At 36.7% G+C, this 18,468-nt stretch overlaps 1 protein-coding gene across 2 annotated transcripts in view; it reads right to left on the reverse strand.

Annotated features, from left to right (window-relative positions):
• NUP205 (nucleoporin 205) overlaps positions 1 to 18,468 on the reverse strand; it is a 54,655-nt gene that overhangs the window by 23,015 nt on the left and 13,172 nt on the right. For both annotated transcript variants that reach the window (XM_075749704.1, XM_075749696.1), the window contains exons 9-21: positions 16,363 to 16,479; positions 14,668 to 14,805; positions 13,413 to 13,563; positions 12,440 to 12,645; positions 10,894 to 11,076; positions 9,688 to 9,738; positions 8,850 to 9,059; positions 7,962 to 8,061; positions 4,376 to 4,513; positions 3,930 to 4,119; positions 2,745 to 2,865; positions 2,169 to 2,250; positions 1,570 to 1,734 (exon numbers count right to left, since the gene is read on the reverse strand). In XM_075749704.1, coding sequence (XP_075605819.1) covers positions 1,570 to 1,734; positions 2,169 to 2,250; positions 2,745 to 2,865; positions 3,930 to 4,119; positions 4,376 to 4,513; positions 7,962 to 8,061; positions 8,850 to 9,059; positions 9,688 to 9,738; positions 10,894 to 11,076; positions 12,440 to 12,645; positions 13,413 to 13,563; positions 14,668 to 14,805; positions 16,363 to 16,479 — 1,852 coding nt within the window. The remainder of the gene's footprint in view (positions 1 to 1,569; positions 1,735 to 2,168; positions 2,251 to 2,744; positions 2,866 to 3,929; positions 4,120 to 4,375; positions 4,514 to 7,961; positions 8,062 to 8,849; positions 9,060 to 9,687; positions 9,739 to 10,893; positions 11,077 to 12,439; positions 12,646 to 13,412; positions 13,564 to 14,667; positions 14,806 to 16,362; positions 16,480 to 18,468) is intronic.

Genomic DNA, 18,468 nt, shown 5'->3' on the forward strand with positions numbered 1-18,468 from the left:
GCAGATCAGTTACCTGTATTCTGTAACTATGGAATTTCAAAATATCCAAAACATGCTCTGCAATTGTAAGCTACTTTGAAGGTGAAGAAAAAAAAAAAAAAATGTTGGCATCTTTTTTTTTCATCTTTCTGATATATTAAATAACTTTAAGACTTTTTTCCCAAATAAAATTCAGGTCCTATCTACCTTTCATTTAGAACTATGAAGGGCTAAAGACTGCTGAGCCACAGCGTCCAACACAAACCTGGAGATAATGAGAAACATTCTTCTCTAAATAGCTAAACTCAAATGTTTGTTCAAACATGTTCATATAAAACATCCTTTAAAACAGTTAAGAAAGAATCTCATCCTTCAGATTGGAAAGGACTCCAGGATGTGTCAACTCCAAACTACTACTCAGTCATGATATCAGACTAGATTGTTCATAGCTTTATACAGTTGGGTCTTGAAAACTTCCAAGCATGAAGACTGCATGACCTCTCTGGCCAACCCACTCCACTGCTTCACTGTCATCATAGTGAAAAAGTTTCTCCTAGATCCAGTTGGGCCTCTCTTGTTTCAATTTGGGACATGGTTTAGTGGGACTTGGCAGTGTTAGGTTTATGGTTGGACTCGATGATCTTAACGGTCTTTTCCAACCTAAACGATTCTATGATTCTATAATTTATGCCCACTCTCTGTCATCTTCCTGCCACACACCTCTGAAGAGCCTGGCTTTGTCCTCTCATTAACCTCTTTGCAGGTATTCGAAGACTGCTATTAGGTCCCCCCAAAGCCTTCTCCTCTCCAGGCTGAAGAAGTCCCATCCCCTCAGCTTCTCCTCAGAGGTCGAGTGCTCCAGCCCCCTGACCATCTCTGCTGAACTTGCTCAAGTTTATCAATGTCTGTCTTGTACTGAATACAAGTTAGAAGCTGAGGAGGCAAACAAGACACATACTAACACACTATTTTTTCTCACCAATTCAAGAAACATTAGCAACGTCACTCCTGTTGCTTTAAAGTTCATATTATCATATATATATTATGAATACATAAATATATTAATATACCTAGCAGTAGAATGAAAACCCACATATTCTAAAAGGTTTTCTTTTACAACATTAAAGAGTAAAACTGGTTTTTTTCCCTATACTTAATTTTAAACAGGAGGTTGAGGAGGGACAGGATAGTAGTCAAGTAGTATAACTAGTTCAAAGTGACAATCTGCTCTGTAGATTCCCATGCTGTCATAGGTAACAGATTTCTTTGTACTGTGGACACAACTACACTGCATAAAATAGTAAATAAATTAAGGTTTCATTTCTAAATTATCATTTTCCCCCACAACTCTAATTTCAAGTTTGTTCCAAAATCCGACTTAAAGGATCAAATCCTGAAGCTGTTTAAATGCTGCATTTGGATATCAACATATCTTTCAATTTAGCTTTTAAGGATTAGAACAAGGCCTGTTGTTTTATTCTTAATCTTAAGAGGAACTGCTTCTCCCCATGAATTTTCCAATAAATATTCTCAGTGTTGGTAACAGAACTGATTAAATGCTATGTCCCCATTAACTTTTCCTCTTCATACCTGGATCTTGCAGATTTGTAGTGCTGACAGGTTTCTTTAGTTCATATCCCAAGAGATACAAAGCAAGGCTGGGAGGACTACACTCAAGAGAGGTGATAAGGAGATTCAGAATATGGATCCTTGTTTCGTGATGGATTCGTGCCCGCTTCTTTTCAGGCTCCAGCTCTTGATTTTAAAAAAAAAAAAAAAAAAAAAAAAAAAAAAAAGAAAGATACGAGGTGAATAATGAAGAAATCCATTTAATGGAATAATCCTCAGAGCCTTTAAGTTCAATACAAGAAAGCTAAGGCATCAACTTATTTTAGCATAGAGGGATACAAGAACTAAATTTCAAATTACTATTAATACAGCTCTAAATAATACATCCAAAACAATGTTAGGTACTCGTCTTCTTAAAACAGACTCAGTTTGTAGTTGGCTCATCATACTATGAACATATCTTAACAAGACATAGGTGCTTTTCATGCTGTTAGAGGTCCAATTCTACAAAAAACAAGAAAGGGTTTTCTGACTTAAAATCACTTTCTTCACCTCCTTCATTAATGTCATCTACGCAAAAGACAACAGTGTAAGTCATTATTAAAAAGCTTTTTACATACCCTCATCTGGGTTTATTAATTCTTCTGCATCTTCATTGTCCAAACATTCCACAAACCCAGCCATCAGCTTCTGGCTAATACTCTGTATTCAACAATGAAAGGAAGGAAATGAAGAGGATTTTAAGATTATTGAAAACAATACCTTTCATAATTCCCTCCATTTAAGTTGATACAAGTTCTAGACAAAAATTATATAATCTAGTTAATAAGCAGGAGTTAAGAGTCATAGCTGTTCTAAGCATAGGTTAGTAATTAGCCACTGAACAGAAAAAGAAATAATCTACTGTTGTTACATATGCTAAATTGTCCCCATAGGTTAAAGACTATAAAGTCAAGAAGTAGTTTTGGTATCTAAAAGAATATTGTCCTTTTCCTTCTTGCAAACATTCATGATTTTGTTGTTTGGTTTTTTTTTTTCCAATTAATGAAGTAGTTGCTTTTCACAATGCCACTGTAAAAGACTTAGAGCTAAGTAGACAAAATACAGTTTTAATGTACTTTATCTAGAAACCTATCCTTTAAAGCACCTGTATTTCTCCACTAGTTTCTGTTTCCAGATCCAAAGAAAGGGGTTACCTGATCATGTGTGAAATCACCAACTAGCTTTATCTGGATGTTGGAATTATAAGAAATACAGCACAAAATCTTGGCACTTTCAAAAGCCAGTTCTGGATTGCTGTTTCCATGATAAAGATACCTTCAAAAATACAAGATTATTGTAATGAAATTGTTGAGAATTTTACTGTTTCAGGATGGTAATGTACAGATGAGAAATTAAACAACATTTAGAACATTTATAAATCAAACTACATGAGAAAACGTTAAAGCTACAAATAAAATTTAACACTATATGAAGCACTTAACGCTACTCCATCAAAAGGAGGGCAATAGGCTGAGTAGTGATAATAATCCCTCCTGAAATTTTTTCCATTCTTCTTATCCAAAGTCTACCTCAAAAACTGCAGGATAAATTAACACAGCTGATCAGAGGCTCACACAAGAAACAGAGAAAATACCTTCAGATCACATAGAAATGAACATCACTGAAAACCAAAACTAGCTAAAATCAACTACTGCACATACCCAAAATAGGCAAGATTAAAAAAAATAATTTAAAAACATCTTAAAGGGCATGCTTTTTCTTAAACTATTTGTCGACTACTGTTACATGAAAAAAGTAATATAAATGAAAGACAAAAACAGGTATATAGAAAGAGTTTAACTTTTTAGCTCATTCCATGTCAGAATATCACTGCATTTTATGGATTCGATTCTACTATTCATCTATGTTGGCCTGTCTGTAAAGTTACTATAAAATCAAACAGTAACAGAAGGTGTCAGTGGGAAGCGGAAATCCTAAAGTTTCACATTTGAAACTGAGTTTCAGATTACTAGTCTGATACTTCCAATACAGTAACTAATGGACAATTTAAGTAGCAACCAAATGAAGTTTTACTCTCTCACTCTATGACAACCAAAATCTGGGGCAAATTGAATATTATATGCAAAAGAATCACTGCACATACAGCAACCAGGAAGAAAAGACGAGGGTGAAAAAATAAATTAAAGAAATGCAGATCCCAATCTTGCACTAGACCATACACAGATCATACCACCTGTGAAGACACCTCCCCCCACAAAAAAATTTTCAGAGATGCTCTGTGCAAAGAGAAGCATTGACTAGTAAAACTAATCAAAGGACCAGGATCCAAACATTTCCATGTCTCCAAAACTCCTCCCCTCTCAGTACTTTGCACATACCTAGCGATATTCACCACATGATCTGCCTTTTTAGTGCGAGGATTGATTCCTTGAAGCAGCTGCTCCAGTGGTGTGACAATAAGGGAAAGGTGGCTCTCCCGCAACAGATCCATAAAAAGATTCTCCTTCTGTAGGGTTAAGTTTAGAAGCGCAAGGCAATACTGTACAGCTTTCTCTAAATGCTTCTTCCCTGCAGTGCACAAACAACAAAGAACCATAAGAAAAACAAAGGAGCAGTTAAATAGACTACATTCATAAACCTCATTCATCAAGCCGTGCACCAAGAACGAACTTGTCAGTTGTTTACTACTAGGAAAATTTCCCACAAAACATATTATTCTATATGCAAGAGAAACAACATTAAGTTGAAGATACGCAGTGTCAGCTTTAAATTCTACTTAGTATGCATTTTAACTTCACATGAAAAATAAATTCCAGGCACATACCAGGAAACGGAGCATAAGTATCAAGCTGCTTAACCCCTTCTTCTAGCAAACTAAGGGACAGTTCCAGCATGGGGGACTCATTCAATAGATGATACATCAAATTGAATCCAGGTGGTTTATATGCTATTATTTCTTCTCCTGAAAAGAGAGAAAGGGGAAAAAAAAATTAACATCTAATGGAAAAAACTTCCATTACTAAAGCTAGCCTGAGCTAAAAACATAACAGTCCTTGTTGTTGTAAGCAATGTCTAAATAGATGAAACATATTGCATAGAAAGTCTTCAGAGGTTTTCTTTACACATTACTCATTTAGGTAATTTTAGAACTTTGGGAAGAGTAGTAATGGCAATTACCATTACTTTTCAATATCTAATAGCACAATGTCAACATTAACCTGTTAAGACTTTCCCTAAGTAGATCTGACCTTGGATTCAAATCAATACTACGACTGTGTATCACAGTGGAGCTACATTAATCATAGAATGGTTTGGGTTGGAAGGGACCTTAAAGATCATCTAGTTCCAACCCCCCCGGCCATGGGCAGGAACACCCTCCACTAGACCACGTTGCCCAAAGCCCCATCCAACCCAGCCTTTAACACTTGCAGGGATGGGGCTGCCAGAACTTCTCAGGGCAACCTGTTCCAGTGCCTCACCAGCCTCACAGCAAAGAATTTCTTCCTAACATCTAATCTAAATCGACCATCCTTCAGCTTAAACCCATTACCCCTCATCTTATGACTACACAACCTTGAAACAGGCCCTCTCCAGCTTCTTGCAGACCTCCTTTAAGTACTGGAAGGCTGTAATTAGGTCTCCCCAGAGCCTTCTTTTCTCCAGGCTGAACAACCCCAACTCCCTCAACCTTTCTTCATAGGAGAGGTGCTCCAGCCCTCTGATCAGCTTCGTGGCCCTCCTCTGGACTCTCTCCAACAGCTCGATGTCTTTCTTATGTTGGGGGCCCCAGAACTGGATGCAGTACTCCAGGTGGGGGTCTCACAAGAGTGGACTAGAGGGGGAGGATCACCTCCCTCGACCTGCTGGTCACACTTCTTTTGATGCAGGCCAGGACACAGTTGCCTTTCTGGGCTGCAAGCATGCATTGCCGGCTCACGTTGAGCTTGTCATCAATCAACACCCCCAAGTCCTCCTCAGGGCTGCTTTCAATCCATCCCTCGCCCAGCCTGCAGTCGTGCTTGGGATTGCACCAACCCACGTGCGGGACCTTGCACTTGGCCTTGTTGAACTTCACATGGTTCACATGGGCCCACCTCTCAAGCATGTCAAGGTCCCTCTGGATGGCATCCCTTCCCTCCAGCGTGTCGACCACACCACACAGCTTGGTGTCGTCGGCAAACTTGCTGAGGGTGCACTCGATCCCGCTGTCCATGTCGCCGACAAAGATGTTAAACAGTGCTGGTCTCAGTACCGACCCCTGAGGAATGCCACTCGTCACTGTTCTCCACTTGGACATTGAGCCGTTGACCACAACTCTTCGAGTGCGACCATCCAGCCAATTCCTTCTCCACCGAGTGGTCCATCCATCGAATCCATGTCTCTCCAATTTAGCGACAAGGATGTCGTGCGGGACAGTGTCAGATGCCTTGCACAAGTCCAGGCAGATGATATTTGCCGCTCTTCCTTTGTCCACCAACGCTGTAACCCCATCATAGAAGGCCACCAAATTTGTCAGGCACGATTTGCCTTTAGTGAAGCCATGGTGGCTTTCACCAATCACCTCCTTATTTTCCATGTGCCTGAGCATAGTTTCCAGGAGGATCTGCTCCATGATCTTGCCAGGCACAGAGGTCAGACTGACCAGCCTGTAGTTCCCTGGGTCTTCCTTTTTTCCCTTTTTAAAAATGGGGTTATGTTTCCCTTTTTCCAGTCAGTGGGTACTTCACTAGACTGCTACAATTTCTGAACTATGATGGATAGTGGCTTTGCAACTTCATCCACCAGTTCACTCAGGACCTGTGGATGCAGCTCATCAGGTCCCATGGACTTGTGGACCTTCACGTTCCCTAGACGGTCTGGAACCTGATCTTCTCCTACAAAGGCTGGTTCTTCTTTCTCCCAGTCCCTGTCTTTGCCTTCTGTGACTTCGGCAGTGCGGCTAGAGAGAGCACTTGCCGGTGAAGACTGAGGCAAAAAAAGTCACTGGGTACCTCAACCTTCTCCATATCCCAAGTAACCGGGTCTCCCATTTCCTTCCAGAGGAGGCCTACATTTTCCCTAGTTTTCCTTTTATCGTTGACATAAATGGCTTTGCAAGACTGAAAAGTAACTGGAAAAAGTTTCCATCACCTCAAACCTGCATGAAGACCCTGGATGAGAGGAGAAAGCATTTCCAGAAATCAACGCTGAGAAGGTCCACTGAACCCCTGATGCTCATAGTGTACAGATCCCTGCATGTCTGTTGCAACAATGTATGCAAAAATGAAATGACTAGCCTAAAAGTCAAAGACTCTCATAAAACAAAATAAAAGTCAAGACTCATTTTTCTGGTTTATCTGGTCTCCTAGTAGACTACGGTAGATAAAAGCAGGAGAGCAGTAAGAATCTTTTTTAACGTGCAAGTGAGAATGAGGCTGTAGTTTCGTCTGGCATCAGCTTAAACAACCCCCTTCTCCTTCCATTCATTCCATGCTTGTGCTGTCCCCTAACATGCCAATAGATATGCCATGCCACTGTGGAGCCACACTCTGAATCAGTTCAGGAAACGGATCTAGTCAAAAAGATCAGTTTTAACCTGTTTCTCCAATACACCATGTAACTCACAAATCACACAAGCTGAAGATTAGCGGAGGACAGGAATGAGCTAACAGAAATTGCTCAAGCCAGTTAAGCTCCCAAGAACTGTCTGTCAATGTACAGGGCACAGAGGCCTCCCAGATTGAGGCAAGCTCACTGGAGAGGTATGTCTTAAAGTTGTTGTTCACTTAAGAAGTGGTTCTTATAGCTCTCTATTGCTACAAGCAAATCCACAGGCATCAGGCTGGCATTCAATGTTAAAGAAGAAACTTAGTATTAAAAAAAATCTGCAGCCCAAATAAGGCTTAATTTTCCTATAATGAGTTAACTGCCATCTATTTTGGCCTTTTAAAGAATAGTTGTCCAGAATTAAATTACTTCAGCTCATAATTCTACTGCTACTGTCTGCTCTGAATAATTAATATATCAATAATATTAATATTAGAGGATATATCAAATACACTGACACCTTTAAATTAACCCTATAAATAGTGGTGGTTTAGGTATAGACCAAAGAAATCCAGAGGAACAAAAATCACCTTGGTTTTGTCCTTAAGTATCAAATGCTGCTCATTAATCAAATCAGCAATGCAAGAGACACAGAAAATATCCTCCTAGTAGAGCTAGGGAAGGAGGAAATAGTGTACATGAAGCCCTACTGAATCAGCAACATAGCTCCTGATAACGTGGACATTTTTTGAACGTCTTTCTATCTTAAAGCCTTGGTCTAGCTTTCCACCAGCTTAAATACATTATACAAGACCACAAGATAGAGGCAAGACATCAAAGCAAGTTACAATTCTGTTTTTCAGTGAATAAATGAACAAGTTAACCTTGTAACTCCACATATTGGTCCACAAAATCTTCAAGTTGAGGTTCATAGTCCCGCAGCAATTTGTAAAACACTTCCAGAACTACCTCAGCTACTTCCCACTGTAGATAATCACAAAATGAAGAAAAAAAAGTCATACACAGAATAAGACTGATACTGCAGCAACAAGACCAGGATGACAAAGAATACAACAGGCAGTGCAGTGATGTACCAGATCAGAAGTACAGCATGACTATCTAGTTCTGAAATACTATCCAACAATTATAATTCATCATGTTAAATAATTTGAATGGCCAAGCTTTCTTTCTGAAGTAAAATGGAACACCAAAGTAGATTTACTGCCTACTTTGGGCTCTATTATAAAATATACATATTAGTATACTGAAACTACAAGCAATGAAGAGTCTTTAATAAGTATACAGCTAGTGACAGATCATTAATAGCTTCCAGGATACAATTTAGCATGTGCTTTCATCCAGAAGGATCACAAAAGAAACTCAAATTCCTTGGTTCAGCAAGTCAGAAATATTCTCTGAAGTAACAATGAGGAAAGGACAAATCTGACTTGTGGATTTGGGCATGTGATGTTCAGAAGTCATTAGCCGTGTAGTAGAGTTGCAGAATCCTGTATAGCAAATTGAAATTTAACAGAAATATGAACTTTTTTTTTTTAAAAAGGATACTTTATACAGGCTCCTTAGAAGTAGCTTATAGATCCTGATGACCCATGAGTTGAAAAATCACATGTTTTACAGAATCAAAACTATGAACTGCTCCAGGTTTCCTCTGCTACATCAAACCTGCACAGCTTTTCAGGCAGATGTAAGACATCAGCAGAGCCAAATAATTTTAACTACATCCTAAAAAAAGATTTTCAAACAAAAATTACTTTTTCAGCAGCTCTCCGGTAAGCTCTGGTGCGGAATCGGAGAAACACAGAGTCCCTGAGGAACTGGAGATAGGGATCAAAGCCTGGTGGGCGGAGACCTGCTCCCAAATTAGAGGGGAATGAACTCTCCACTAGCGTGCTGATGAGTCGACAGAAGGCACGGGTTAAAGGATATTCCTCACATCGGGACTCAATCTCATTCAGTTCAACCTTCCCAACAGAACAGAAAAAACAGGAGAAAAAAAGATTTTGAAGGAGGAAGAAACATGAGAACAAATACGTAAGAGCATCATCTGTGAATTACTTTACAGTGAATTGACTTTGCTGCATTTTTGTCTACAGTACATCACAAACAAAGCAAAAGCAGTGAAGCAACAGTACTGTCATTTCAGTTCATCAACACACTCTTCATTCATTTCCAAGCTACTGGAAAATATGCTTCAACATTTACATACTTTGCATTTACTATCATAAATAGTGATACTATTTATCACTTTTTATTAAAAAATGAAGTGAGCTGTACTAAGACGTAATAAAAGTGAGGCCAAATTAGGAAAATAGGAAAGTCTTAATAAGAAGTGCTCCTAAGGAATTTGAGGGTTTAATGCTGCTCTGGTACTAGTATGAAGCTGCACTAGATTCATAAATGGATAAAAATTCCAGAAATTACAAGTAGGCCTGAGAGTAAATTAAGCAGCAGTGAAATGACAGCGCTTATTCCAAAGGTTTCCGCTTATTCCAAAGGTTTCCGAGAGCAGCAGATGCAGCCTCTGTAAGTGTTTCCCAAACTCATATGCAGATGGTCAGAAAAGCTGCCTACGTAGACAGAAACCCTTACCTCAATACCAATTGCTTGTCTCTGGCCTGGACTTCTCACAGTCTGTAGTATCTTCAAAACAGAAAGAGAAATTAAAACAAACAAACAATAAATTTCATACAATCAAAGTGCATCGCCATTATTTCTATCAGGACTAAAAGTTACTCATCAATTTTTAGCTGTAAGAAGAGGTTTCCTAAATCCTCTTAAAAGGTAAAAAGCTAAGATTTTCCTGTCTGAAAGGCTGGATTTTATGTTGTACAATTGTATGCTTCTACCTTTACATCCTCAAAGATCCGCAGTGTGTTTATCGTTAAATGAAACAAAGAGCAGAAATACTTTTACATTGATTTGTGTCTTATATCGGCTGGGGGAAAAGACATTTTTCTTGTTATCTCTTACAACAGTATATTTTTTGAAGTATCATAAATTAGAAAGCAAAGGTGGTGAGCATTTAAAATACTATATTATTGTTAGGGTCTTTTTATTAGTAATTAACAATAAACTAGCAGTTGCAGTTCAAATGCCTCAAGTTCTTCCAAATAAAACAGCAATTAGTCTGAACCGTAATACAGACTATAAAATAAGCCCACACCATTGTGATTTTTGAATTAACTATACTGAGAGCATTTTCATTTGATATTCATCTTCCTTAGGATTCATATTTAAAATTTTTCTCTGAAATCAAGACAGACGGGAAAAAAAACTTTTTTAAAAGGTAGCACTTTTTTTATATATATATATATATATATCTGACATTTGCCATTTAAATGTGAAAGTTGGCAACAATATCCTGTAAATTACTTAATTTCTTCTGAAAATTAAATGCCTGAAAGTGGAGCTTTTCAGCCAGCCCCTTCTTTCTATAAGCATCACTCACACTAGAAGACTATTACACACCAAAAAACCCCCAAACAGAAAAATATGTAACCTGCAGAATATTTATCACTGATGACATACACTGAAGAAAAAACACACAGGACTGTCTGTTCGAAAACTTGTATTTATGTAAAATAAGCACAGCCAATGAGATCCCTGAGGCATAAAACCATACTGTCATTTTCAAAATCGTTTCATAGTAAGAACTGCATTAACTAAGTGAAAAAAACCTGTATTCAACAATGGCAAAAAGAAAATTAAGGAGGAAATACAATACTGTTTCAAATACATTGACAATTTCAACAGATTGGGATGCTATAGTTCAAAGCACTGAAAATCTTAAAATACCTGTGTATATTCCAGGGATTGCCAGAGTGAAGCAGCTATTTCAGGAGACCTTCCAAAAGCAGTAAGGGTTTCTAATAGCTCTGCTTTCAAAATAGGAGGAATGCTGCACTGCAGAAGTCCCAGAATGACCACTACTGGTGTCCACTGAGGGTGCTCACAAAGAGCCAGGCGAGCATTCTCGCTCTATGGAGTTCAACAGAAAACAAAACTGCAGATTATTACTTTGAAGATCATTCATGTCTTACAATCTCTAACTCACAGTTCAGTATCAACGACTGCTTCATACTTGAAGGTACACAAAACATCAGAAGAATGGCAGACCATTACAAACCAAACAATTTTAATTAAACGAAAAGCCCAGTTTAATGACTTACGAGTTCTAAAATTGTGCCTATCCATACAGAAAAAAAATATGTGCGTAGTATAAACTTCTTATAACAACTCAAATATTAAATTTTTTAGTAGACGTATTCATGGAATTAATCTTAAATAAGTTTAAGTACTTACACTCTAGACAGCTTCTTCAAGCACTGGTAGAGCGACTCAATATTTCTATTATGAATTTAAATTGCATTCAGACATTTGCTAGGAACTTATATGAGTTTAAGTCTAAGAGCACGCTCATCACCAGTGTAAGCTGATTTGAGACTCTCAGATGAACCATTGGACAGGAACAAGCCTCTAGCCTCAAATGATAACTCTCTGCAGCCTTAGAACAAATTTACTTCTTCCCAGGTTATGGTTTGATGACACCATGAAATACTAGTTTTAAGTTTATTTTTCCCCACGTTTATCCAATGCTGACATGGCAGCTCACATAGGAACACCCCATTATTACCACCACCAAGGATGATTTTTAAAGAGCCTAATTAGTTTCACTGATCTGTCTTGTGTTTGTGTCAGAAAAACCAAGGGTATCTTACTACATCATAGAATTTTTTGGCTGCAGAGTCTGGTGGGTACTGAAGAGCTGAATTCCACGCTGTCCAGAATTACCCAGACAATTCGCAATTTAAAATCTGCATTGCGGTTTTATTCTCTTGGAAACCTCTTCCAGTCAATTCATGACACATTTTACACTCTTGGTTTGGGGACATTTTAAATTTAACTCAGTAGGAAAGTTTCACAGTTGATGAGTTTCCTTGCCAAATTTCTACCATCTCCTTTTAAATTCATCTATTATTTTTGCCTTTTCAAACTCTTAATTGAATGCAAAAAAAGTTCTACTCTGTAGTCATTTCTTCTGAACATACCTCACTTCTGAAAGACATCTCCATGACACCAAAGTGTCAGGAAAGCAAGAAAATCAGTAACACCAGCAACACAGGAAAAGGTGTCATCTCTCCCTGCTTTACCCGGACTGTGTGTTTGGTTGTAATGGTTATTCCTGATGCTTCGTGTACTTTTGAAGTTCACTGATGACAAAAACTGCTAGGTAAATTTGCCCCACATACCTTTTTGGTCAAGGGAACTTCATAGTTGAATGATGATGTTTTGCCAGAAAAAAAATGTATTAGGAAAGAAAACCAAATAAAAGGTTGCTTACCCAATTTACTATAACAGTGGTCAGCTGTAAAAAGGCAATTAATCCATCCTGTTCTTTCTGTGTGATACCTCGGAGAGGCAGGTGACGATACTGGACACTGTCTGCACTTGGCAAGTCTTTCCTTAAGTGCTCATGATAAAGCATCAAAGAGTGGAAGAAATGCTCCCAGGAGACAGGGCTGCCACCTGCTCCTTGGATGTTTTCCGCTAGAAAAGTGACAAACAGTTGACATTTTCTTTCTACTCTTTTACAGGATGACAAGCAGGACAGTTAAATTGAAAAGGAAAAAACTTTCAAAGTAAAGCTATTGTTTCTGAAATTAGTGGTTCTGGTTTGGGGTTTTTTTTGTTGTTGGGTTTTTTGTTTGTTTTTGTTTTTTTAATAGAGACAGAAAGGTGCTAATATGAAAAGCCAGTACAAACAAGTTTTCCGTTCTATGAATCAGAATGTTTGCAGCATTGTTGATATCTTCAAAGTAGGGGGTTTTTTTCCAGTTTGATCAATGCAAAATTAATGCAAAACACAGGACTGACTAGCATCTCTTATTTTGAGAAAGTGCTATTATATTACATGTATGAAAAAATTCTAACAGAATAGAGTGCTTCTGAAAAAAGTGAGCTCAGGAAAGATAAATATGTTTACAAAATATACAACTTAAAGACATTACTAATTTTCTATTTTACAATAAGCAGTATTGGTATTCTGCATCTTATAGTATTAAGACGCAGTTTTTTTAAAAAAATGCATTATTTCATTATGTGAATTACTTGCTAAGGTGCTCAGACATTTAATTATCTCATCAGTGGTTTGTTTTTTTTTTTCCAGATTACACTTTCAAGTGAAGCCTTCCAATTTCATCTTTGTACTAATAATGAAATATTAAAAGTATGAAGCCATAATTTATTTCAAATGAGTCTCTGTACTTTTCTAAAGAAAAAGAGTTGAGAAAGAGCTGAAGTGTCACTTTTCTTACCATGACTACTGCCATTGACTTTTAGCAAACTAAAGCAGTAATGAGCACACTGAGGCCCACTAGCCAGTCCCCGCAGCATTTTCAAGTATGGGATGTAAATTGTGGAAGGAAGTAGATCTCCCATTTGCCTAACAAACTTTGACAAGACAACCTAGAACAAATAAAGATCAGTGTTTAAAAAAAATAAAATTAAATCTGAGTATTTTAGGAAAACAATTGGCAGCCAAAGTCAGAAAACAGATTCTAATGTAATCAGGGCGTAGTAGAGGGGTGGAATCACAACTCAAAAAAAAGGAAAAAATTCCTTTTTAGACTGCCCTATTCAGTTCCCCTGTAGGTAAAAAAACATGTTTCAAAGAGGAAAAAAACAAAACTAATTAAATCATGCCATTGCAAAGTACACTAAGTCTCCAATTCTGTATTTCTAGTGATAAAATTTACTTCAGCTCAGAAATGCTGCACAGCAGTATTATTAACACATCTCACAATGCAAGTTAAGTGATACTGGGAAAGATTTCACTACCCTTGTCATATCCTTGCACAGTAACTCACACACACAGTGGTTCCTCCCAGGGTCATATTAGGGTGTTTGCAGTTTGCACAAGGCCCTAACTTAAGTTGCTTGTATTCTGGGTGGGTCTTGGGATATGTCCAGTATATCTTGTACTAAGTTTTGCCTAACGCTGCACAGTCCTTCAAGAAGCATTGAATGCTGACAGCATCCCAGGTATCCAAAGAGTTTTGGAATACTTGCTTCATCTGTTTAGATTGCTTCTTCATTCTAATTTTAAGTTCTGTCTCTCTTGGGCTGTTACCTTTGGGCTTTAAATAACTGCAGTATTCTTATGGATTTTTACCCCCCAAAATACTATCAATTACAGTTAATAACATTGTTTTATAGTTAAAGAATTTAACTTCTCATTTACACCAAAAAGGTGTGGAGAGGTCATCAGAAAGAAAACACAAGAGTACTGTTATCAGAATTAGCAACTGCAACAAAAATCAGATCTAAACAAGATTTTCAAAGAGGTTTGTCAGGACTCTTTCTTACTACGTTTATGGACAACCATGAATGACTGGCAGAAGCTCATTTTAGAGCAAGCAACAATAACCGTGTCATGTCTGGACACACACTGATAAAAGATAATGTCTTCTCAGAGGCTAGCTGTAATAAAGAAACCAAAAACTTTGTTGCCTCTTTTTTTATTACTTTAATTTCAAGTTAACAGTAATTACTCAAGAAAATCTAGATAACCTGGCGCTGAGGGGGTCGCTGATGAGCCACTCCAAGGTAGGACCCCATGATGGTTGATGTCTGCAAAGGCTCTGATGGACACCAGTATTCAAGGGCAAGTTCCAGATTAAAGGGGTCTTTCCTATACAATTCAGCAATCTAGCAGAGAAAGGAAAATGTTAGAAAAATATCAACTATATAAAGAAAAGATGATTACTTCAACAATAAGCACTGCTTCTAGATAAGCCAAACATGTCTGAGAGGCAAAGCTTCCCACAGCTGTTGTTTCATTCCTTAAAACTCTCTGAAAATGACAGCTTCTAAATAACAATATCAGAACAAATGACAGCCAGAGAAAATCAGAATGCACACATAAGTGAAACTTTCATAACTTTTTATCTACTTATTATAGATTAAAACATTGCTAAGAAAACCGTGTCATTTCTCCTTAAATAACCATTTGCATACCTTGATATATTAACTTAAAAACAAAGTTAGCCAGTATCAGGATTAGAAATCTTACCCGTTATCTGAACATACAAATTTCTCACAGTAAATTTTAATTTCTAGTTCTTCATTTAAGCTTACTACACATCTCAGAACTACTTAAGAAAGCATTTCACTATAAATGTTCATCTTAATGTCCTATAACATAAAGGACTACCTTTGGAAAAGACAATTTATCCCTATTTTAGACTGCTATATTGAAAATTGCACACTTGTGCAGTTTTGTGCTAATTCAGGGGAAATTTACAAGTTTTTAATTTATTAATGAACAGAAAATATAAAATGTACCAGTTCAATATACAAATCTGTTTTTTGATGTGGGTTTTTTTTGAAAGCACAGTTAGATAGCCTTAAAAACTAATATTTGAACAAACATTATTTAAATTTTCTTTCAGTTTTATTTTATTTCAATTTTCTTTATTTTATTAAAAAAAAAGACAGAAACAGAAAGCACTTTCTTTTAAGTGGATGCTTGTGGTCAAAACTATACTGAAATTACAGAATTTTTAATTCCAGCAGCCTTAATGGGGTCACCTTACCTAGCCTACTCTACAGCAAATACAAAACAGTCTTCCAAAATTCTCATTACAAATATATCAACACAACAAAAATTACCAGAATAATTGTCAATAGTGGTGGAAAACCCCTAAAACCTAATTAACGTTTACCCACAGTAAATAGGGAGAAATTTGAAGACTTACAGAAACATAAAACACTGTGTAAACATTAAGGTCTAGATACACAAAGGTGTTCCATTCCAAAGAACTTCCATGCATTTAGCCAGATCTCTATTCTAGTGATAGCCTACAGTCTTAAAATGCCTATTTCTAAGTTATGTTAAAATATGATGGCTTAAGATAATAGATATATGTTAAGATAATCTTATTATAGGTTAAATCTTAGATATTTAAATAGTTTGTAAAATAACTGCAGCTCAAGAATTCTTAAAACATAAAAAGCAATGCAGTATTTACTTAGGAAACAAGAATTAAATGACATTTCATTAACATCAGAAGCCAAGGCAGTAAATTAATTCCTTTACATGAAAAGTTATAGAAAGTGTCTTAAATAAAGAAAAAAAAAATCCCTCTAATTAAAAAAGGGAAAGATTCAGTACTGTATGTTATGATTCAGATATGGGTTTTCTGATGAAGAAGGAAAGGCACAATCACTTTTTGCCACAATATTTTAAAAGAAAATAGGGCTTACTAAGAGCATTAAATGCTCCAGGTCTCTCCGAAGGGAAATAGGTGGATCATTACCCATCTGAATACTCATGTGGATCATGCGAGCATCTTCATCAGCACGGTTTCTCAGTTGTTTCACCTACACAATTTATGAAGTGGAAAAAAAACTGGTCTATATTTAGCTAAGAATGAAACAGAATAGAAATAATGGAATTGTCTAAACAGCCTGTTAAAAACTAAGAAAGCTAATGAACTTCCACATGCATTACAAGAATATTCAATTATTATTTTTTTAATCCCCTCCCCTGCAAGAGCTTATATTCAGAGATATATTTAATCATTTTCTTACTTCCAAGGTCCTCAGTTCATAGCAAAAGCCCTGAACTTACACCATGGGAGTTTTTCCCAACTGCCTTCACCAGATCCTCTGGTTTGGCTCCAAAAGGTGGATCCTTATCCTCTTTTTAATTCAAAAGCTTCAAAGAAAGTGATCCACAAGGAGTGAAAAGAAACAGAAAACACTGTAAAATAATGTTTTCTGTATATAGATCTGTGGATTGCACCTTTCCTGGCCATTTAAGGCTATTTCTACATACAGCTACTTTATGTTTTGAAAAGTTTTGGTTTGATGTAATTACTTTGGACCCAGTCTGTCACAACTAAAAGCATTACCACATATCAATAAATACAATAGGGAAAAGAAAAAAAAAAAAAAAAGAAAAAAGAGAGAAAGGAAGGTAAGAACAACTGCAGCAATTAAAAAGAAAAGCCCTTTAATCAGTATCCTAAAATTTGTGTTGAAAAAAATAATTACCAAACAAAAAACAGCTGACATTTAATTTTAATGTCAAAAAGCTTTTGCCAAAACACAGCACCATAGGCTTATAGAAAGCAAATAGTCATGAGATGAAGAGTTTTGTTAAATATTAAGCAGATATTGAGGAACAAGAAACAGAAATAAGCAACCAATTCAACATACCAAAATTAAAACATGGTGATGGTCAACAGAGACTGATTCATGGTCTATAATACATGCTAACTTGCAAAATTGAATGAGCAGCAAAATAATTGTGTTTCATCAAGAAAAAACAGTTAAAAACTACAAATAACTGTGGAAAGTATCAGAGCAAACTAGCCAAATCAGTATGATAACAAAATTAATACATGGAGAAAATTGAGAGTTGATAAATGAAATAATTAATTATCTGAACTACTAAATTATTGAGTTCTACCTAATTATCGAGTTCTGAATGTAATGCAATCAACCAAAATATTTACCTAAAACATCACTGGCAAGCAGCATAAATGATAAAACTATACAAAGAGTTAAATAAAATGTTGACTTACAGATTTAAATAAAACTGAACTAAGGTTTCATATATATATATATATATATATATAAAAATATATATAAAAGATCCTGCAAAGCACAAACTTCTGTTTACCTAAAATTCGAGATTGAGTAGAAATAGCTGAGTACGTCAGCCAAGCACTAACTAACAGCAGTTAAGACAAAAAATTCCCTTGTAGGGCTGTATCACAATTGCCTGCTAACAAAGTCTCTCCTGTAAAACAACTAGTCGTGGCCTCTATCAAACTGGAATACAAGTCAACGGGCAGATTTTTGCTTATATCATGTATTGCAATATCCTACTTGTAATGAAAAATATGTGTCTTCATCTTTAGGCATTACCTACAATCAACTGTAGATCTGAACCAAAGGAAAAAAAAATTAAATGGAAAAGAAATACTCTTCCCAGAGATAAAGCCTCCAATTTCATAACGCAATGAAGATGAGAGATGTACCAACATACCGACCAACAGCCTTAGGATTTTCAGGCAGTTCTGTGGATATAGGAGACAGGGTCACATCTGCTGTAAACCTAATATGGAAGCAACCTCAGCCTGGGTCTGTCTCCAGCTCTTCCACCTCCATTCAAAAATCTACCTTACATCTCTTTCATAAAAACTGGGATCATGACACAGAGACATTTCCTCTTTTGTAAAGCAACACCATCCAACGAAGAACCACCTCATTAAAAAGTTCCCAGTTCCAAATCTGTTTGCACTTGACTGTTAAAGGAACTTACATAAAATATATCTTTCATATTCCTCATATATTCAAAAG

Source organism: Balearica regulorum, chromosome 1 (assembly GCF_011004875.1).
Source record: "Balearica regulorum gibbericeps isolate bBalReg1 chromosome 1, bBalReg1.pri, whole genome shotgun sequence".
Lineage (NCBI taxonomy): Eukaryota > Metazoa > Chordata > Aves > Gruiformes > Gruidae > Balearica > Balearica regulorum.